The sequence below is a fragment of the Zea mays genome, chromosome 4, assembly GCF_902167145.1.
Source record: "Zea mays cultivar B73 chromosome 4, Zm-B73-REFERENCE-NAM-5.0, whole genome shotgun sequence".
Classification (NCBI taxonomy): Eukaryota; Viridiplantae; Streptophyta; class Magnoliopsida; order Poales; family Poaceae; genus Zea; species Zea mays.
In genome coordinates, this window is record NC_050099.1 from 220,736,474 (window position 1) to 220,760,389 (window position 23,916).

General features: G+C 42.2%; 1 protein-coding gene across 1 annotated transcript; it reads right to left on the minus strand.

Moving 5' to 3' along the window:
- Positions 1-14,162: 14,162 nt before the first annotated feature.
- Positions 14,163-23,154, minus strand: LOC100275648 (uncharacterized). Its single transcript, NM_001353763.1, has 5 exons — positions 22,784-23,154; positions 21,546-22,637; positions 17,099-20,239; positions 14,873-14,991; positions 14,163-14,642 (listed from the first exon to the last, which is right to left on the minus strand). Exons 1-5 carry the CDS (start codon positions 23,102-23,104, stop codon positions 14,234-14,236), a joined length of 5,082 nt encoding a protein of 1,693 aa, NP_001340692.1. The 5' UTR covers positions 23,105-23,154; the 3' UTR covers positions 14,163-14,233.
- Positions 23,155-23,916: the final 762 nt, after the last annotated feature.

A 23,916-nucleotide genomic window follows, 5' to 3' on the forward strand; every position in this document is an offset into this window, starting at 1 on the left:
GAGAAAGAAAAGAAGCAATCCAAGCGCAAGAGCTCAAATGAACACGGCAAATCACTCTCTCTAGTCACTAGGGTTTTGTGTGGAATTGGAGAGGATTTGATCTCTTTGAATGTGTCTAGAATTGAATGCCTAGAGCTCTTGTAGTAGTTGAGAAGTGGAAAACTTGGATGCAATGAATGGTGGGGTGGTTGGGGTATTTATAGCCCCAACCACCAAAAGTGACCGTTGCTGGCAGCCTCTGTTCGATGGCGCACCGGACAGTCCGGTGCACACCGGACAGTCCGGTGCCTCTGCCACGTCACCATTGCCGTTGGATTCTGACCGTTGAAGCTTCTGACTTGTGGGCCTGCCGAGGTGTCCGGTGCACACCGGACATGCACTGTTTGATGTCCGGTGCACCGGTATGGGCAGCCCTGACGTCTGCGCGCGCTGCGCGCGCATTTAATGCTGCGCAGGGAGCCGTTGGCGCCGCAGAGAGCCGTTGCTCCGCTGGCACACCGGACAGTCCGGTGCACACCGGACAGTCCGGTGAATTATAGCGGAGCGGCTGTCGTGAAAACCCGAGGATGACGAGTTCCGGAGGCCGCGGTTCGTTGGCGCACCGGACATGTCCGGTGCACACCGGACAGTCCGGTGAATTATAGCGCGCCGGCCTCCGCGAATTCCCGAGGGCGAAGGGTTGAAGTCGAAGTCCTCTGGCGAAGGGTAGAAAACGAAGTCTACGGGCGCACCGGACACTGTCCGGTGCACACCGGACAGTCCGGTGCCTCCAGCCAGAGGTGCCCTCGGTTGCCTTATTGCTCCTTTGTTGAATCCAACACTTGGTCTTTTTATTGGCTAGATGTGAACCTTTTGCACCTGTATAACTTATACACTAGAGCAAACTAGTCAGTCCAATATTTGTGTTGGGCAATTCAACCACCAAAATTATTTAGGAACTAGGTGTAAGCCTAATTCCCTTTCAGTGGGGTGGTGGACGCCCTCCGTCCACCCTTAAGGATTAGTAGAGAAATGGTTTTTAGTATAAAAATAATTCCATAAAATTGTTTAATTTATAAGTAATTTATTTTAACTCCTTTTTGATCCATTCTAGTTGCAGTAGTCTCATACTAATATTGTTTATCTTCTAGTAATCTTGTATTACTATGAAACCTATGGTTAAAATCTTATACCTCATTTATTTTATAGTAGACACTTAAACCTTCGCAAAATCATAACTTTATAACTGTTACTCCGAATTTAGTGGTTCTCGAACCTACGACCTCTTTACGTTATGTAGATCATTACTATGCAATATGTTCTCATTATTGGTGTGATGTTAATTTTGCCTGTACCATGTTTGTTTGTATTGCTACGAGTAGCAGTAAGGTTACGAGTCACTTGAAGACCAAGTTGGTGTGGTACCTGGGGATCTCAAGTCTAAGGCAAGTTGTGCCCTTGCTCACTCTTCTTTACCTAATAATGTTCCTGTTAATCACTGGGACATGCTCAGGTTAATTTGATGGGACCTAATAGGTTTCCCTAGTCTTGTTTACCCCACCCCTTGCAGACAAATGAACTATTGGGTAGTTTTGCTATTGCTCTACCTGATTTGGGAAATTAATGTTATATTATGGTCATGTTCCAGTTATGTTGTTGTTTTAATTATTGTTCATGACAAGATCATTGTGTTAATTGGAACATGGAGCTTAACTTGAGATATCTGTGCTACCACAAGGGTGGAATGGGACGCCCTTGGCTGACTAATTAGGAAAGCTAGTGGTGGACTACCTTACCCGAAAGGGGCAAGGGCGGTAGAGGAGCTGCTTATAGCGAGGTTATCGGGTCGATCATGCTGCGATGGCTTTTTGGACAAGGGATTCCTCTATTGCCCTTCTCAGAAATTGTAGCGGGTTTTCTGAAGCTAGTGGAACTTTGTAAAGGCCTCATAGTGGATCCCTAGCCATTCACCTCGAAAGTACCTAAGGGCCTTGCAAACCCTGGCTAGATGGGATACACGACTTGTGGGTAAAGGGTGCAACCTCTGTATAGTGTAAAACTGTTATATCAGCCGTGCTCATGGTCAAGAGCGACTCAGGACTCTCGCATGATTAATTTATGGAATTAAATTTAATATGTCATTTGCATTACATTGTGAGATTTATTATTAATTTTGATCTCTAATTTAATTGGGTTGATATCTACTTATACTTAGTAACTGCTAATAAAATTTTGACCACCTTGTTAAAAGCAACGCTCAGCCTTAACCATTCTCTTTGGTAAGCCTTACACTTTACATGAGCCCCCACGGTAAGTGAGCTCATGCACATTATTCCCTACAACTTGTTGAGCGATGAACGTATGTGAGCTCACCCTTGCTGTACTCACACCCCCAGGTCAAGAACAGGTACCGCCAAGATGAGGAGCATGAAGGATGTCGCGATGAGTTCATGAGAGGTTTAGGCTGTTGTCTCCCAGTCAACAATGGTTGCGAAGTATCGTTGTCTGCAAATGATGTAATTATTTAGCTATTTTATACAAAACTCCTATTATATAGTAAAGATGTGACATTCGTTTTGTACCATGAGTCATTATATGTGTGAGACTTGATCCTAGCACACATTTGATTCGCGTCCGGGATTGCCCTTAAATCCGGGTGTGACAGAAGTGAAAGGGAAATGTGCCCCTGGGCAATTTCTTTAAGTATTTTGGTGATTAGATGCCCAACACACTAATTGAGCACTTATGTGCTAAATGGGTGAAAAGTGCAAATCAATATACAAGGTATGTTTCTAGACTTAGTATATTATTTTGTACACTAATGTGTTTGCCTAAGTGCTAGAAACAGGGCCAACAAAAGAAGGAATGCACTGGAAAAGACTTGGTTGTGAATAACCAAGTATCTGCTCGGGCCTGGCACACCAGACTGTCCGGTGGTGCACCGGACAGTGTTCGGTGCGCCAGGCTGGTCAACGGTGAAGTAGCCGATCTCGAGAATCGACGGAGTTGTACGGCTATAATTCACCGGACTGTCTGGTGGCGCACCGGACTGTCCAGTGAGTCATCCACGAAGAACTCGCCGCTCTCGAGAAACGGAAAACACGACGTGGCTATAATTCACCGGAATGTCCGGTGGTGCACCGGACTGTCCGGTGAGCCAATGGTCGCCAGCGCCAACAGTCGGCCGCGCAATCTGCGGGCGACACGTGGACTGCTCCAACGGTCAGCTGGTGCACCGGACTGCCCGGTGTGCACCAGACAGTGTCTGGTGCGCCAACGGGCCCGGAGGAGCAACAGTCGGATGCACCTGATTTGGAAGGAGAACGTGCACCGGACATGAATAGTGGCTGTCCGGTGGTGCACCGGACTGTCCGGTGCACCACTCGACAGAAGGCAGGAATTGCCTTCCAAGATTGTCTCCAACGGCTCCTAGTTGCCTTGGGGCTATAAAAGGGACCCCTAGGCGCATGGAGGAGAAAACCAAGCTTTCAAGAAACATTCTAAGACTCCCAGACTCCGACTCCATGCATTTGATTCTCTGTGTTAGTGATTTGAGCTCCATTTGAGTTGCGAACTCTGTGTGTTGTCTTTTAAGCTCAAGTCGTGACTTGTGTGCTTGGTTGTGCTACAGATTTGAGTCTTGCGTGTGTTTCTCTCCCCGACCTTACTCTATGCTTTCTTTGTGATCTCTATTGTAAGGGCGAGAGACTCCAAACTGTGGAGATTCCTCGCACACGGGAAAAGAGTCTAAAGAAAAAGACCATGGTATTCAAGTTGATCATCGGATCACTTGAAAGGGGTTGAGTGCAACCCTCGTCCATTGGGATGCCACAACGTGGAAGTAGGCAAGTGTTAGTTGGCCAAACCACGGGATAAAAATCGCGCGCCTCTTGTGTTGCTTTCTCTATGATTGTTGTGTTCACAAGAACTCGCTTCAAAGCTACTTAGTCGCACTAACTCTCTAATAAACTAAGTCTTGTGGCCATTTAGTGTTTGATTTTATAGGATCACCTATTCACCCCCCCCCCTCTAGGTGCTCTCAATTGGTATCAGAGTCGTACTCTTCATCTAAGGGACTAACCGCCCGAAGAGATGGATCCTAAGGGTAAGGGGATGGTGGTCAATGATAAGGAGAAGGAGTCCCTCTTCAACGAGCCAAGAGACGACAAGCCCACTGACTCAGGCTCAAGTCATAAGAAGAAGGACGAAAGAAGAAGAGACACATCAAGAAGATCATCTACTACGACAGTGATGCATCATCTTCTTCACCAAGGGACGACAATGACGACAACAACTCTTCGTCAAAGAAAAAGACGGTTAATCAAAACTATTCTTTTGATTACTCTCGCATGCCATACAATTCAAATGCGCATTTACTATCAATTCCCCTTGGAAAACCTGCACACTTTGATGGAGAAGACTATTCATTTTGGAGCCATAAAATGTGTAGTCATCTATTTTCTCTCCATCCTAGTATTTAGGAAATTCTCGAAAATGGGATGCATTTTGATACTACTGATAACCCTGTGATTACCAATGAACAAATTCACAAAAATGCCCAAGCCACTACTGTGTTGCTAGCATCTCTTTGCAGGGATGAATATAATAAGGTCAGCGGCTTGGACAACGCCAAGCAAATCTGGGACACCCTCAAGATATCTCATGAGGGAAATGACACCACCATGATTACCAAAATGGAGTTGGTGGAAGGCGAGCTGGGGAGGTTCGCTATGATAAGGGGAGAGGAGCCAACTCAGACCTACAAAAGGCTCAAGACCCTGGTCAACAAGATCCGAAGCTACGGGAGCACAAGATGGACGGATCATGACGTCATCCGACTCATGCTCAGGTCATTTACAGTAATTGACCCCCATCTTGTCAATCTTATTCATGAAAATCCCAGGTACACCAAGATGACGCCCGAGGAGATTCTTGGAAAATTTGTAAGCGGGCGTATGATGGTGAAAGAAGCCCGATACGTAGACGATGCACTAAATGGTCCACTACCTGTCTACGAGACACAGCCCGTTGCTCTCAAAGCAACCAGCAGCAGTGAGGCGCTACCAAGCAAGGTGGCACAAGTGGAGGCTGCCGGGCTCAATGAAGATGAGATGGCGCTTATCATTAAGCGCTTCAAGACCGCACTCAAAGGACGCAAAGAGTACCCCAACAATAAAACAAGGGGAAAGAGCTCCTGCTTCAAATGCGGTAAGACTGGTCACTTTATTGCTGAATGTCCCGATAATGAAAATGACCAGGCACAAGAAAGATATGGGAAGAAGGAGAAAACGAAGAACTATAGGAAGACGAAAGGCGAGGCTCATCTTGGAAAGGAATGGGATTCTGATTGCTCCTCATCTGACTCCGACGATGAGGGACTGGCTGCCTCAGCCTTCGACAAGTCTTCACTCTTCCCTAACGAACGCCATACTTGCCTTATGGCTAAGGAGAAAAAGGTACGTATTCGGGACACTCCCAAGTACACTTCCTCTAGTGATGAAGAATCTTCTGATGATGAAGTAGATTACTTTGAATTGTTTAAAGGTTTAGATAGAGCTAAGGTAGAGAAAATTAATGAATTGATTGATGCTCTAAATGAAAAAGATAGACTTTTAGAAAAGCAAGAGGACATTTTGTATGAAGAACATGATAAGTTTGTTAGTGTTCAAAAGTCTCTTGCTCTAGAAATTAAAAGAAATGAAGTGCTATCCTCTGAGTTGTCTACTTGCCATGAATATGTCTCTAGTTTAAAGAATTTAAATGATGAATTAAAAGCTAAGCTAGAGGAAGCAAATGCAACTAGATCATGTGTGGAACATGTAGTTATCTGCAATAGATGCAAGGACTTTGATGTTAATGCTTGTGATGAACATCTTATTTCTATTGCCAAATTAAACAATGAGGTGGCAAGTCTTAATGCTCAACTTAAGACTTGCCAAGTTGATTTTGATAAATTAAAGTTTGCTAGGGATGCCTACACTGTTGGTAGACACCCCTCGATTAAGGATGGACTTGGTTTTTGAAAGGAAACCAAGAACTTAACAAGCCAAAAGGCTCCCGTTCTCAACAAGGAGAAAGGGAAGGCCCCTATGGCTAGTAGTTCCCAAAATAATCATGCATATATTTATGATAGGAAATATTCTAGGAATACTTATAATGATGGATGTTATGATCATGCTGCTTATTGTGATTCACATGCTATGTTTGCCTCTAGCTCTACTTTTGTTCATGGTAGAAGTAGGCCTAGAAGAAATCATGTTGTACCTCATGTGCCTAGGAAAATGTGCAATGAACCCACTACTGTTTTTTATGCTTGCAACACTTCTTTTGTACTTTCATGTAAGAACGAAAAAGTAGTTGCTAGGAAGTTGGGATCCAAATGCAAGGGAGACAAGACTTGTATTTGGGTTCCAATAATTATTGTGACTAACCTTGTAGGACCCAACAAGAGTTGGGTACCTAAAACCCAAGCGTAAATTGCCTTGCAGGTTTATGCATCCAGGGGCTCAAGCTGGATTATCGATAGCGGATGCACGAACCACATGACGGGGGAGAAGAAAATGTTCACCTCCTACATCAAGAACAAGGATTCCCAGGATTCGATCATCTTTGGAGATGGGAACGAAGGCAAGGTCAAAGGACTAGGAAAAATAGCCATTACATCCAAGCATTCTATCTCTAATGTGTTTTTAGTTGAATCGCTAGGGTATAATCTGTTATCCGTGAGTCAATTGTGTAACATGGGTTATAATTGTTTATTCACAAATGTAGATGTATCTGTTTTTAGAAGAAGTGATGGTTCACTAGCTTTTAAGGGTGTACTAGATGGCAAGCTCTACTTAGTTGATTTTTCGAAAGAGAATGTCGATCTAGATGCATGCTTAATAGCTAAGACTAATATGGGCTGGCTTTGGCATCGCCGTCTAGCACATGTTGGGATGAAGAACCTTCATAAACTTCTAAAAGGAGATCATGTGTTAGGACTAACTGATGTCTGCTTTGAGAAAGACAGACCTTGTGCAGCATGTCAGGCAGGGAAACAGGTGGGAAACACTCATCACAGCAAGAATGTGATGACAACATCAAGACCACTGGAGCTTCTTCACATGGACCTCTTTGGACCCGTGGGAAATTTCTATAAGTATTTTGGTGATTAGATGCCCAACACACTAATTGAGCACTTATGTGCTAAATGGGTGAAAAGTGCAAATCAATATACAAGGTATCTTTCTAGACTCAGTATATTATTTTGTACACTAATGTGTTTGCCTAAGTGCTAGAAACAGGGCCAACAAAAGAAGGAATACACTAGAAAAGACTTGGTTGTGAACAGCCAAGTATCTGCTCGGGCCTGGCACACCGGACTGTCCGGCGGTGAAGTAGCCGGTCTCGGGAATCGACAGAGTTGTACGGCTATAATTCACCGGACTGTCCGGTGGTGCACCGGACTGTCCGGTGAGTCATCCGCGACGAACTCGCCGCTCTCGGGAAACGGAAAAGGCGATGTGGCTATAATTCACCGGACTGTCCGGTGGTGCACCGGACTGTCTGGTGAGCCAACAGTCACCAGCGCCAACGATCGGACGCGCAATCTGCTGGCGACACGTGGACTGCTCCAACGGTCAGCTGGTGCACCGGACTGTCCGGTGTGCCAACGGGCCCAGAGGAGCAACAGTCGGATGCGCCTGATTTGGAAGGAGATCGTGCACCGGACATGAACAGTGGTTGTTCGGTGGTGCACCAGACTGTCTGGTGCACCACTCGACAAAAGGCAGGAATTGCCTTCCAAGATTGTCTCCAACGGCTCCTAGCTGCCTTAGGGCTATAAAAGGGACCCCTAGGCGCATGGAGGAGAAAACCAAGCTTTCAAGAAACATTCTAAGACTCCTAGACTCTGACTCCACACATTTGATTCTCTGTGTTAGTGATTTGAGCTCCATTTGAGTTGCGAACTCCGTGTGTTGTGTTTTGAGCTCAAGTCGTGACTTATGTGCGTGGTTGTTCTGCAGATTTGAGTCTTGCGTGTGTTGCTCTCCCCGACCTTACTCTGTGCTTTCTTTGTGATCTCTATTGTAAGGGCGAGAGACTCCAAACTGTGGAGATTCCTCGCACACGGGAAAAGACTCTAAAGGAAAAGACTGTGGTATTCAAGTTGATCATCGGATCACTTGAAAGGGGTTGAGGGCAACCCTCGTCCATTGGGACGCCACAACGTGGAAGTAGGCAAGTGTTACTTGGTCGAACCACGGGATAAAAATCACGTGCCTCTTGTGTTGCTTTCTCTGTGATTGTTGTGTTCACTAGAACTCGCTTCAAAGCTACTTAGTCACACTAACTCTCTAATAAACTAAGTCTTGTAGCCATTTAGTGTTTGATTTTACAGGATCACCTATTCACCCCCCTCTAGGTTCTCTCAAGAAGTGGTATTAGAGGAATGTTGACTGTAGGATGAAACCTAGATACAACTGGATAACCTTACCTACTTACCTTTGCTACTCTGATTCTTTCTAAAACTTTTCTTAATCTTTTATCATTATTGCTGCTTTACTCTGATTATTCTTACCTTTTCACATCTAAAGACAAAAGTGGATTTCACACTTTGAAATCATGTACCTAAAATGACCTTTAGGAATAGGAGACCTAATCTTAGGAACAAAAACAAAACTACTTTTGTAAGTATCTATACACTTGAATGTTTGTTCTTATGATAACTGTTTGATTTGGTTCTTCGATTGAGTGTGATGAGTTGTGAAGTAATGTCCACAATTGCATCTGCATATACATATAGACATAAAAATGTGTTTATAAGATAACTAGCCAACCTAGATTATCCCCCATTAAAATATATCTAGTATCACATATCTATCTTAACTTAACTTATTCTATCTTATCCTTGGAGATCCATCTTATAAGCATAGTTATCCCGACATAGACACAAAACAATAGATCAAAGCTCTGCCTAAGATCCATTAGTTTATGACCAGCTACTAGGCTATCTACTCTGCCTACTAAATTATTCCCTTGCAAAACTATCTTACCATATGTCTCTAACCCAGATGGTTAATATCAGAAGGGGAGGAGGTGTTGATCTACCCGCACGAATTCGTCGAAGAAGGGCCGTAGCTAATCCAGAACCATAAATGAATTCTCCTCTGAATCCCCCGCCTGTTGATGACATGGCAGCTGCTCAAATGTGACTACTGCAACAAATGTCTAACATGATGGAAATAGAGGCACAGATCTGTCAAGAACGATAGGAAATGCAACAAGAACGCCAAGAAATGTGTCAAGAATGGCAGGAACGACAACAACTACCACCTCCACCACCACCAGCTCTGCCTAGGGATAAGCATTGGGAGTTTATGAGTCATAAGCCACCTACTTTCTCTAACTCCTTGGACCCACTACAAGCTTATGACTGGTTAAAGTCCGTAGAAAAGATGCTCAACATAGCCCAGTGCACTGACAGGGAGAGAGTACTCTATGCATCGGGTCACCTTACTGGCCCCGCTGTGGATTAGTGGGATGCATACTGCGCAGCACATGCTGCTGCTAACACCATTACCTAGGTAGAATTCTCCACTCACTTCAGGAATTACCATATTCCTGCTGGTCTCGTGAAGATCAAGAAAAAGGAGTTCCTATCCCTCAAACAGGGAGGGATGTCAGTAAACGAATACAGAGACAAATTCATCCAACTATCCCGATATGCTCCTGGGGAAGTTGATGATGACGAGAAAAAACAGAAGCTATTTCTAGAGGGTTTGATCGAGCCACTTCAATACCAACTAATGTCGCACACATTCTCGTCCTTCCAGAGACTGCTAGACAAGGCTATCGCTCTGGAACACAAGAGAGTTGAGCTAGGAGAGAAGAGAAAGGCTACTAATCAGGGACAAGCTGGAAGTAGTACTCGCCCCCGTTATGCTACACCTCAAGGCACACCCGCTCGTGGCAGTTCCGGGCAACAGACTCAATAGACCCAACCAGCTGGACCTATTGCTCCTAATACATCCACAAATAGGTCATGCTTCAAATGTGGACAGGCCGGTCATTATGCCAACTAGCAGGGCTGGCTTTTAATGGGTTGCTATCCTACTTAAGAGACAAATTAGATGGCACTCAGTTCTTGTTAATAGCTCAGCTACATCAGCGGGCTTTGGCATGTGAAAGACAATATAAAGAGACATCAAAATCAGACACCCGTACTATACATCTAGTAGAGTGTGATAGTTCATATGATGAATCTGCAAATGTATATACCGCTGATCTTGTTTGACCAATGAAAGCCAAATCTTCTGCTAGTTCTTCATTGCAGTCAGTTCAAAAGAATCGGCAAAAATAAGTCAATTTTAAATTTAATGTTGCCAAATGCGATAAAATATTTGACAAGCTAGTAAAAATGGAAACATTACATTAACACATATTATTCCTCCTATGGGTCAATTAAAGAGATGTGCTTAATACAAGTGGCATAATTCTTTTTCCCATGCGCTAATGATTGTAATGTTTTTCGTCGATATATATAATTGGCCATAAATGAGGGTCGGTTGGTTTTTTAGGAGATGCAAGTGGACACACAACCATTTCCTATCAATATAATAGAATCCACAAGCAAAAAACTCTTGGTTCGGCCGTAAATGGCCGATAAAGGCAAGGGCAAAAGCATCATCGTTGGTGATCCTTGCATGTCGAACATATCGCAAGGAGGGATTATTCGGAAGGCTCCAGACAAGAAGACTAATAAGTTTGGAGGCGTCGGAGGGCAGGCTCAATTGAGCAGCCAAGGATGGCTCCCTGACTCGAGCATCGTGGACGGTCCAGCACCTGCGCGCGGACGGTCCGATGCTCAAACAGACAGTCCGGCTGACTCAGCCAGACAGTCCGCCCATACCCAGGGGCGTCAGCCTTCACACAAAGAAAAAAGGGGACACAAGGGCAAAGCCAACATAACACACATGGTCGGCCCTACTTTTAATCAATTGCTCCCCAAATATGCTAGCAAGGAGGCCGTTCTATGCGGTCGGTCAACAAAGAAACCCATGTCACCCGCTAAAATAAAACGGCCGAATAAAACGGCCCGAAAGGCAACGCAACAAGCATCGCCTATTCATCTTGTGATACCAGGATTCTTTCCACCCACCTACCATCGTCGATATATTGTCCTATTTAAATATGGAATGGTACGACGATGAACCCATGGTACATGCATAGTCCCTTTGTCTATTCAGGCTAGAGACACCTCCATTCTATACCTTTTGATTCGTTGATCAGGTCATGGTCGAGAAAGATGCAATCTGAAACGACCTTTATGCATTAGAGCTCTATTGAATGATCACCCTATTAGTATGAAAAGTCGGTAATTTGCATCAGGCTTAGTTCTTACTTCGGAAACAAAATGACTTGTGAGATCTATTTTTTTCAAAAGGTGCTGGCAGTGCATATACTTTTTGTTCGTCAACCTCCACTAAAAGGAAGGGAGGCATATGTGAACACCAAAAATGTCCTAGCGAACGGTCCGGCTCTGAGGCCGAACGGTCCACGGTCTGGACTATCCGCCATGCATAGCGACATGGACCGTGCGTGCGTGCGCAGAATTAGTTAGGGTTCTAGATTTGTTGCGGGATTTTTTAGCTAAACCTACGGGATTAACTCGAGAACCGGCTTGTAACAGGTCTAAACCTTCCCCTTTATATAAATGAAGGGCCGTTGAACCCCCACAATCGATCCAATCAACTATGCTTATCGTTTTTACCTTATGCATTAGGAGTAGCTCTAGTTAGCCCCTAGTTTAGCCTCCCTTTATCTCAAATCTCCACCTCTCTTCGGCTCTACGTCGACTAAAGACGTCTTGGGTGGCCTGCCGACGCCAAGACATATCCTAAGATCTCTCCTCTCGACGGGTCCCTCCTAGGAGGCGAGATCTAGGTCTACTGCAAAGAAGACGACCCTCTGCATCATCGCGGACCGTCCGAGCCTAGGCGCAGACCATTTGGACGTACACAGAGGAGGAGCCGCTCCTGCTTCCAGGTCGTGGACCGTTAGGTTCTGTGCCACAGACCGTCTGCGCCTCCACTAAGAGCACCGCCAGGTGGTTCGATCTAGTGTCTGGCGCCTAGATGAGCGCCAACATATGTATCATTCCTCTATTACCTCGTTTCAGCTGTTAGCAGAGCCGAGCTTGACCGTAGCGCGTAAACCTAGGTTGACCGTTTAGTATAAGGACCAACTCTTATACGAGCTCTACCTATATATAAACCCCTTTATGAGCTATATTTTTTTTCTCCCTTTTTGCTACTCCTACGCTAACTCAAACTTCTTTACGTGTCCCAGGAAGAAATTAAATAGCAGAAACCGAAATCCTGCCCGAGCACTTTGGCGAGATGGCGCAGTGGCTGGAGAAGGTCCTGCCCGAGCACTCACGGAAATCCAGTTCGTTTCATGTTGCGACTATATGTGCATGCGCATCCACAACCAATCTAGAACAGTAACAAAAAGAGTTGAAACCCCTTGACTATGTGATCTTTCCAGTTTTTTTACAAGCTGTCGAATCTCTGCGCATGGGTGTGTCAGTTTCGTCTAGCTGCTACCATTTGACATTTTTATTCGATAAGGGAAGCTTTATCAAATCAAGATTGTTACATTGAGTGACAAAAAAACCTTGAGATCCTCCCAATCCTACCGGTACGAGGAGGGCACAACCTTAGACTATCTCTAATAGCTTACACATTCTCATACCTATATTTAAACTATATAGTGTAATCTACAGTAGAGAATAATGCAAAACAACACTTTTTAGTAAACTATGGATAAACGGTCTTAAAAAAGAAAGCAAGAAAAAAAAAGTGCACCATCAATTCTGAATTCCGAGGCTAGACTGTCACCATATCTGATCAAAAAATTCATTGACCATATGCGCTAAACGCTGACACGGTGCTGCAACCATATCTGCGAGGATAACTGCTGAGCTCATGTACGAAGCCATTGCATAACTGACCATTTGTCGTTTGTTTGAAACGATAGAAGTGGAAAATAAGGGATGGATAATATATACCATTAGACCTTGTTCGTTTGTGTCGGATTGGTGGGTCGGAACGATTCCGAGCCGGATTGCTTCTCTAATTTATATAAACTTTGATTAGCCGGAACGATTCCGGGAACAATCCGATGTAAACGAACAAGGTCTTAGACATATCCATCCAGTTTTAGGGGTTGTTTGGTTTTGTCTACCTAATAAGCTTAGTTCTTCAAATCAATCGACTAAGGGTTGATTGTGGCGTATTAGATAGAAAACCAAACAGACCATTAGACTAGCTCCAACCAGGATCGGTAAAGGGTCTTATACCCTAAATTTAGAGGATGAAGTCGACATCTACTCGCTCCAACAACGTCCTTTAAATGGTTCTCTAAATTTAGAGGCTAGATTCTATATGTATAGAGTTTCTCTAAACAATTCTCTATCCATTTGAATACTTTTTAGACAACCGGTTTAGCAAAATTAAAATATGTACAATACATTTGAGAATATGACAAATACGTTTGTACAAAAATTAAAATTTTAAAAATATCTAATATTGTATAGAGGACGTGATTTAAATGATGTTGTTGAGAGCAAGAAGATATACGAGATAGATTTTTTTAGAGTACATTGTAAATGACGGATATAGATGATGGATATAAAGGACGTTGCTGGAGACAGCCTTAATTTGTATGAGGGCGACAATGCGCACTAATCAGGATATTTTCTTACTTAGTGCAGGCATACACTATCGCACTGAAGGTAGAAATTATAGATGGCCAAAAAAGCACGAGGCCCGTGAGCCCGACACGAAGCCCGCTTTTTGGCCCGGTCCGAACCCGGCACGGTAGAATAAGCGGGCGGGCTTGGACAGGAAACTAGGCACGGCGGGCTAGCCCGACACGGCCCGTTTACCTCTAAGCCCATTAAGTCCGGTTTTTTTACACTAAAACGTGCTTACCGGTCCGTTTAGTCCGCTTTTCGGCCTGTTTTTTTCGTGCTAAACGGGCCGGCCCGGTCCGTTTAGGCCCGCTGCGGGCCGGGCTTGGACAGAAAATTAAGTCCGCTGGCACAGCAGGCCCGACCCGGTTTTTGGCCGGGCTTCACTGGGCCCGGGCCGGGCCGGGCCGGGCGGCCCGTTTGGCCATCTCTTGTAGAAATTCATGGCATGCAAAAGCAAAACCTAAGTATGTGACAAGTTCCCCAAGATCAGGTTCATTACTAACATGTACCTACCTAGCTAATACTCCCGCTCTTCTTTCTGATCTCCATGCCCTCAATGATGAGCCCTATCTTGGCATAGGTATCGGTTTTCTCCCAGACACTCACTTTTACCTCTCTATCAACATACTTATTGTAAAACTCACCAAGCCAGAGCTCCATCCAACCTTCTGAACGGGTAACCGGGTAAGCCACGCGATCTACACGCACGGCATCTTCGTCTACAAAGGAAACAACGCCATCAGTGGTGTGTACTCCATCCACTGCTACGTAGGACTCCCCCCATCTGAGGCCATCATGCTCATCTGCCAGCTTGTAGACAAGGAATATATCATAGCTAGTGTCGGTGGAGAGGAACTCGAAAGGGACCCATCCCTCAATCTCGAGCCACCAGACTGCTATGAGCTCCATCGATAATGCGAACCTAATAATAACAAAGAAAATCAGCTTACATTTATTACATTCCAAAATCTCTTGTTAATTTTATGAAATCATCTTACATTTCTTTGTATTGGATTCGTAAGGTAACAAACTCTTGTTAATTTTATAAACATCTGTTTTCTTCCAAACTTTGTGTAGCTTAACATTTCAAGAAGAGCACCCAAGAACCTAAATTAAGAATTATTCAGCTCCTTTAAGTTTTGTAAATCGTACCTGGACTCAGGAATAGAATTCAACCTCCAGTATCTGTCATCCTGTCCCCAAAGTATACTCAACGATCTAGCTGGTAAGATGCAGCTGTTGGTCCCCATAGGACTCTCCAGGAAGAAACCCTGCATACGAATGCCATCAAAATTGTTGTTTCAAGATAAGCAATATGATCTCACACGATAGAAAAAAAATATTAATTATTCACATTTGTACAACTAAAGGGGCCACTTAAATCTATATATTAAGGGCCTGTTTGGAAACAAAGTATTTTAAACCATGGTATTTAGTGAACACATGCAGGAAGCTAGCATTGTCATGGAAACTTAGGTTGTAGTAGAGTTTCTAATACTCCAAAAATATGTATCAAAACCATGGTATGAAAATATAATTTTTACACGGTTGTCAAACACCTCTTAGCTAAAAATATCATTGTATTCTCCAATACCATGGTTTTGGCTCAAAACTCCAAAAAATACTTTGCTTCCAAACACCCCATAATTATTCACATATGTTATTAATTTTCAATTTGTAATAATATAATGTATCAAATCTGCATCTAACTTTGCCTCATACAATAATTATTAAAAACTCTAAACTAACCCTCTAATTTTTCATCTAATCTAGCTACCAATCATTGCTATTTTGAAGAAAATATCATAAACTATCCCATATATACACTTGTAGATTATGCACTCATGTCATCCTCTGTGTGTGTAGGCCACTAACATGACTATTGCTATAAAGCTACATCCGCAGCATGTCATGTCATCACAACTATTTATTTCTCTTTTTTATTTTAAATATGTGTGTGCTATTTCACATATATTTATTTTATCTTCATTCAAATTTGTTTATTTATGTAAACAAAATTCTCTTGCTAACAAAAATATACTTTACTAAGTCTTCTTATCTTACCATCATGTACTAATATACTATTCTGTTGAAATTCCCATGGGTCAGGATTCCATCTAGTTATTAATATATAGAAAGATAAAATCTAACCATGAAGATCATGTATACATGCATATTGATTTCCATGGTTAGAAATTATGAATCAGTGAAAATAATAATCCAAACAAAAATATTTAATACACTGTGGTAATGAATTATGTATGATGCTACTTTATATTAGTTTTTTATATACTGATTTAAACATCTCATGAAACATGGTGCATATTTATGTCAATGTAGTAGCTATCAAATACATAGGAATGGATGATGATGGAAAGGAGAACTTTTTATGGTATCTATAGAGTTATGATGTTCTAAGGAATTTAAATTGGTTGTTTGACCAAACTTATCGACGAACAACTATAAAGCTATCTCCAACAGTTTGTCCATCATCTCCTATTTCAAACTATACTATGTGAACGATGTCATCTACACTGCAAAACGGTATTTTGTGCGACCATATGCACGATCTATGGAGACAATCTAACAATTGCTACTTATAGAGTTTTTCGGACATATTAAGGATGAATATTAAAAGTCTATATTTATACCTTTCACTAAATTCCATTTGCTAATTAAGATGATAAGTATACCTTTCCTATTTAACTAGTGGGAGGCTTGCATGCAGATTTATTATTACATGTCAGAATTGATGTACAAATGATTTACATGCAGATTTATTACAGGAGTGCATTTTATACCTCTCATACTAAAGAACCCGCTTTAACCTCAAAAGTAGATACATTTAGGGCTAGTTTGAGAACCATATTTTCTTATGGTATTTTTATTTTCCTAAGGGAAATTAGTTCATTTTCTATTGGGAAATGGTGTTCCCAAACTAGCCTTAGAGGTGGTAAAGGGCTCTCTAATTTAGCGTAGAAAATTTAAGGGTCGAGCTCAATAAGGACCAGGTAATAATATTATACAACTTTGGACTAAAAATAATTAGGGCATAGTTGGATTGTGAATTAGGGTCATGATCCATTATCACCCTACATACATTATAGGATAAAATTTAATGCTAGAAGTATCTATAATATATATATATATATATATATATATATATATATATATATATATATATATATATATATATATTATGGGATGGAGGGAGTAATAGTTATATGTTTTTAATAATTAGATTTCTTAAAACTGCTAGCACGTGTAGGGGCACTGATTGGTTTGATTAGTATGGTGAAACACTGTGCATCTCATTTTGAAAACACAATAACATTGACTGCTGAAATACATCAAAAAGTATACGCTTGAAAACTATACCTTCCTTAGAGTTTGAGAAAACTTATGCTGATTCACCTCTGATTTGCACCAACGTTCTAGTTCGTCATTACACTGAATGTGTAGATGTTCCAGATGATAAAGCTTAGGCAAAGATTTAAGGCTCTTGCATTCTTCAATTGTGATCGTCACGAGTGATTTGAGATCACCCATCCACCCTGGCAGTGCTGCCAGTCGGTCACAACGGCTCAGAGTGAGCGACCGAAGGAAAGGGAGGCGCCTCAAGCTCCCTGGTAAGAACTCCAGGGGGCAACTCACAACCATCAACCTCTCAAGGGAGGTGAGGTCCCCCAACCAATCAGGTAGGTGTTTCAGGCCATGACATTTGCTTACAGTTAGCGAGTGGAGTGAGGAAAGGTATTGAATGCTATCTGGCAAAGCTTCCATCCCGTGGCAGCTTACAATAGCCAAGCTTTGGATCCCAGGGAGTTGATGAAGCAATTTCCAATTGCTGGGTGGAACTTTGCATAACAATACTTGCAGCATAGTCACAAGATAACCACCACTGTTTATATCATAGTTTGACGCTATTACTTGATCGCTGTTATTTATATCCCACTCCATTGCTCTTGGGGGGCATGGCTTCAGCTTAAGCTTGGGGCAGTTCCAAATTGTCAACTTGACAAGCTTGGGAAACATGAATTCCTCCTGGCCATACGGATCACTTGCACCTGACACCTTAGTGACCCAATCTTCTAGGTTTGGCATATCATTCAAAACAAACCTTGTTAACCTTGGGAAAAACAATGTGTGTGACGATTGCTGACTCCCACTCCCACTCCCACAGAAGTCTCGATCAATACTTCTTATTTTAGGCATCCCTTTTAGTCGCAGTTCCTGCAGCATTGGCAACTGACCAAGTGGTGGTAGGCAGTCGCACATAGGAAGGTTCTCCATGTTGATCCGTATAAGGTTGCCAAGAAAGGAGGTCACCTTATGAATCCAGCCATCGACTCCACAATTTGCATAACCTGTTACTATAAAATGTGGTGATGCTCTGTTTATGCCTTGTTCCTGTAAAAACCAATCTGGCCATGATTTAGCGAGGCTCGATCGGGTGTAGTATGCAACTGATTCAACTTCTTCCAGTAAGCTATTTGTATTTTTGATGCCTGAAACCTCTAGGTTAACTAAACATTGCATGCTGTTACCTTTGGCTAGCAATCTGTCTATCAAACTGCAGCAATCACTTGTCAAATCCTTTAGAGTGATGAGAGAACCATTGAATTTCCATCCGTCAGTAGGAAGTAGTGTGGAACTGCTGCTGGAGCCACTAACATGCAGCTCGCTGGTGTAAGCAAAGGGACACTGCAAGCCCATATAGTCTGCCACGGATTGCATCATGCCGTCCTTCTGAAGAAGCAGTTGTGCTGCACCACTGCTTGCTCTTACTTCCCAATAATCTATGCTTCTTGGAGGGCAGGGACGCATCGTTAACAGAGGGCAATGGTATATGGTCAGTTCTTGGAGCGCGGGAAACATGAATTCTTCCTGCTGCTGCTGGCCCGTAGCTGATGTCATAGTTGTGCACCATTCTTCCAGGTTCTCCATATATTCCAAAGTGAAGATTTGCAAATTCCTGAGCCCTCCAGTGTTATCAGACAACTCTCTTCCCAGTCTCCTTATTTTTGGCATCCTGGACAGGTAAAGCTTCTTGAGATTTGCAAGCTGCCCAAGCTGTGGCAAACTGCTGCACATTGGAAAATGCATTAATCCAACTTCGTGAAGATGGCCCTGGCGGGAGGAACCAAGTTCTAGTTTCCATTTAGGAAACCTTTCGCCCATGTAGCCTTGCACCGTAAGTTTTTTAAGATTCTCATGTGGCTCAAGCGCCTGAAGCAGTGCTTCATCTTCCACGAATCGATCAACATTTAATGTCCACATAAGTCCCAAACTACGTAGTCCTGATCTATCAGGCATCTTCAGTGCTTTAGCCTCATCAACTGTATGTATATTCTCGAGGCGATACAGTTCCAGCTCAGAGAACTTCTCCTGTTCGAGTTGGAAAATGTTGCTCCGTATGCTGTCAGCCTTTCTTTCAACGACAAATGCTGGTAAGGACTGCAGACCAGCACCCAGCCTATGTTTTAGAATAGGTTTCCTCACCGATTCCGTACAACCATCAAGCAAAATGAACTTGATGCTTTCCATTTGGCCCAGCTTCTCTGGTAAATATGCTAATTTAGAACAGTCTGAGAGATTCAGTGTGTGGAGATGTTTAAGGCTGCAAAATTCTTGAGGGAGGCCTACAAGTTTTGGACAACATGACATGTCTATATAGTTCAATTTTGTGAGCTTGTTAAGAGCATCGACAGGTATGTCTAACTCAGAACAGCTTGAGATGTTCAGGTATTGTAGACTAGTAAGGCTAATGAAAGATTTCGGGAGCATGGTGAGTTTCATACAACCTGATAGGTCCAATAGTTTTAAGGAGTCCAGCTCACCAAGGGATTTTGGCAAAGTGTCAAGACAGGAGCATCCTGACAAATTTAGTTTCTCTAAATTCTCTAGTCTGGCAAGATCGTCAGGTAATGAACTTAGTCGACAGCAGTTCTTTAGGGACAAAAAACACAGGCTTTCGAGATTGCAGAACGAGTTGGGCAATGTCTGCAGATGCACACAGTCCGAAATGTCCAGATGCATCAACTGGCCCAATTTGGTAACTGAGTCTGGTAGTGCTGAAATTCTACTGCCATGTAGATTGAGATATTGCAGTTTTGATAAACTGCCAATGGCTTTGGGGAGCACTTCGCATTGTATTCCTGAAGCATTAAGGTACCTCAGCTGCATCATATTTCCAATCGAGGAAGGAAGCTTCTCAGTGCATAGCCCACTAATATCCATGATCCGCAGGCATTTGACAAACGAGAAATTGTACCATTTAAATTTCAGTCCATCAGAATCTTTTATATGAAGAGCCCTTAACCCGGCTAGCAATTTATTCTTATGCAAGTTTTCCAACTTACATGCAAAAACCATGGCATAACGAGGTGAATCAGATTTAAATACCACACACTCCTGATTGATAACTAGCAATTCATCATCAGCAACTAACATAGCAAGGTCGTGTACCAGATCATGCATCTTAAGTTTGGATGAACCACCAGAACTGCTCCTCGTGATCTAAAAAAAGTAACACATCAGATCAATGAAATCACTTGCTCAATTAAGATTATCTTGGTGAAATTTGCATGATGCAATCTTGGTTTTAACTTAAAATATCTAGTTTCTTTGAGATGAGTGCAATATCGTTATTTACTATACCTTTTGTGAGATTGCCCCCCATAGATATGTCTATATGCCAAATGTTGCATCTAGATAAAAAAAGGACTGAGGCAATGTACTTTGTAACAATATATGCTATGAAATTCACGATACTATGGAGATTGGAAAATAGCATAAATCCTGACACATATACACTTTTATATATAAAGTCATTCTCACAATAGTTAACTTTTTTCCATTTCATACATTTCCCAAACATTTTCTAATTCATACAATTTCCAGAGAAATTAATCTGTCTTATTATGTATGATTTTTCTATGCTGAATATTCAAATTATACTAGGAAATACTCACAGAGAAATTCAATGACAGATATCTTACTATTTCCTCCATTTGGAATTATATGCTTATTTTCGTTCAATAGAACAATCCTTTGCCATAAATGACTCAATACATAAGTTTTGCCATACACCATTGATGTCACTAGATTCGTACTAGAAAAATACTTTAGTATAATTATAATTTTGTATCATGTAACTGAAATGTTAAAAGAGTCATTCTTCATCAAAGACTTCTCCGTAACGAAACGAATAGCCTTATAAATAAAAAAAAGGGTTAATGTCAGTGTAACAAAAATCAATGCTGTCAATAGGACAGATAAAATTATTATGAATTAACAATAAAATAATTTTCAATCATCAAGCGAAGGTCCCTATAATAGCACAGGATAGTGTCATAACTATAAATTTCCATTGTTATTCTTAGCCATGCAAAATAGTTGGCTTGTGCAAATAATTTCAAGATGCTTGGTATCCAAAACAACATATCAAAAAATATTTGCGAGATAGAAGTGCACAAAATTAAAAAGGTTCGCAGTCGAGAAAAGGTGCAGTTTCAGCATTAAGATAAGATTTTTAATTTTAACTGTCTACTCCTCAAAAAATTAATACCAAAAAAATGGATTAAGCAATGCCTTTTCTGAATACAGAACCTGAGCAGTATAAGATGGGTTGAGAACTCAAGTGTTTGTAGTAAGGAGTAATTAGTTAGTGGGTCAGTTTGTCTTTGTATAAAAAGTCCTAGAGAAAATCGAAGTATTAGATACTTTTAAGTTTTAACCAATGGCTACTTTAAACCGATGGAAGAAAGGATGAAAACTATTTCATTGAGTTCTACAATCATGTAACTGAGGGTGTATAACTCACCGCAGGTGGCTCTGGATCCCGAAGAAATGACATGGTCAATAAGTCACGGACTCTGTCCTCTGCATACATCTTTTCAGTTAGTCCAAGAGCGATCCATTGGTGGCATAAGCCTTCCCGATCAATTTCATCGCCTTTAGCGAAAATTGCACAGTAAGCAAAGCATAACTTGAGACTCGGGGACATTAAGTGATATGTCAGCTTAAGGGATGCAAGAACACGGTCCTGGATATCCGTTGTTCCATAATCTGATTTGGGCGGAGAGATAGCTCTTATTAAACTCAACAGCTCTTTAACGCTTCTTTCTGGTCTCAGTTGTGACGCAACAGATTTAAGGGCCAAAGGTACACCTCCGCACATCTTTACAATTTCTTCCATTGCAGTTTCTGGAATATCACCTGCAGGAAAATATGAGGATGCAACTTCCTTAACTAAATCAAGGCTAAATCTTTCTGACAATGGATCCAAGCGGAATAATGTCGATCTGGGCATATTCAATTGAATTTCTCTGCGTGAAGTAACTAAGATCGAAACATTGCTTCCTAGTTCACCCTGCAGTTTGGCTAAGTGAACTGAATCCCAGAGATTGTCCAATACAATGAGACATCTACCCAGGAGCACCTTTCTGAGATGTTGGTATATAGATTCAAGAATCTCGAGATTACAAGATCCACATTCAACTATAGAGATTATAGCTCTTCCAATATCCTTTTCGCGGAAATTTTGGCCCAACCAAACCCATGCCCGTTGAGGAAAGGCCTCCTTGATTCTTTCGTCATTGAACACTGATGTTGCCAGTTCGCTCTTACCAACACCACCAAGTCCATGGATAACAGTACAGTGACTAATAGTTTCTTGAGGGTATGTGTTATTGGAGCTAAGCAGTATATTAATGACTGCTTGTTTCTCAGCTCTACGACCAACAACCACGGCTGATGATGAACTTGAAGTTGTTTCTTGTTCCTCAGCAGCATCATTTTTGGGCTCACATGATACACGGCCAATCCCGCCGTAATTTTTCCATTGCTCTGCTATTTCTTTCAGCCTTTTATTCATTTTCTTCATTTTCTTAGCCATGTCACGGCTAAACATTATCTGTTCAAACAATTCATTCATCAAGTTACCAAGTCTACATATTTTGGCGTGAAAGCATGCATATGCAAATAGACAGATCCAAGGGTTACAAATGTATATACCGCAGTATATGTATAGGTTTAATACGTGCGTGCGTGCATGCATACCTCGAACCAACTAGGGCCCTGCAGCTTCTTGCCCGGTGGGCTGCCGTGTTCGAACTCATCAAACATATCAGAGATATCATAGGCTGCCCTCTTGAGCCGTTTGAGCCACAGCCGCGCGGTCTCGTCGTTGATAGACCGCTGCTCTGCTTCCGCCATGGTTGCCTTGATGGACTCGAGCGTCATTTTCATCTCGTCGAGGTCCTCCCTGAAGCTCCGGATCATCTTTGCCGGACCTTTGACGGGAGCCTGGAGCAGCGCAGGCAGCCTGCGAACAACTTCCTTAATGACGGCCGAGGCCAGCATCTCCCCTACATGCACCATGGCTGCGGCTGCTCTGCTCTGCTCTGCCCTGCCCCCCTCCAGTAGTGTGCGAGTGCGAGCGAAGGAGGGCGGGAATTAAAAAGGAATTATTGGATCAGCAGATGGCCAGTCATATCCATTTTGTCAAAACAGCGAAAGATCACCTACTGCCAAGTTGATTGGGGAGACAACTTGGTCACAGGACCGCCAGACACAAGAAAAAGCAGCGGCCTCAATTAATTGTAAGGAGGTTGAAGAAAAATTGGATCGTCCGCATCCATCTAAGCGCTTCTTTGGAACGACAGGCAAAAAAAAAACGTACGATTCAAGAAATTTTTCTTTGTTCTAAAGGCGGCCTAAGTTTGTACAGTAAATTCAGCTTGAATAGAAATAACAAATACTATATTTCAACAACTTCTTGAAGAAAATCGAAATCAAAGTTTATTATTGTTTCTCCGTTGGTTCCTTGTGAAGATATATATCAAACTTCTTCTATTCTCTACCAGTTAACCCAGTACATATATTTAAAACTCAGTACATATATTTAAAACTCTTCAAGTTATCCTAGCATGGTAAGGGCACTTACAAAGTTACAATGATGTTTAATATAGATGGCTCTTGAGGTGTCTAAAAGGGTAAAAAAATCGTGGAGCTATCTCTCCGTGAAGAGACGTCTGACTCGTAACCCAAATCGTAACAGACGCCTTCACTTGCTTTTGTTACGAATTCCTCGTCTTCTCTATCGATCCGATACTCTAAGACACATTCATTTATACATTTATTAATAGACTATATTTATAAACACTCTATTGTATAATAAAGTCTCTCAATTG

Excerpts from the sequence above, each read along its gene's own strand:
- LOC100275648 (NM_001353763.1), bottom strand. The coding sequence starts at position 23,104 with ATGGTGCATGTAGGGGAGATGCTGGCCTCGGCCGTCATTAAGGAAGTT. Across the intron at positions 22,638-22,783 it reads AGGGCCCTAGTTGGTTCGAG|ATAATGTTTAGCCGTGACAT; the intron begins GTATGCATGCAC and ends TTGTTTGAACAG. Across the intron at positions 20,240-21,545 it reads GGGATCCAGAGCCACCTGCG|ATCACGAGGAGCAGTTCTGG; the intron begins GTGAGTTATACA and ends TACTTTTTTTAG.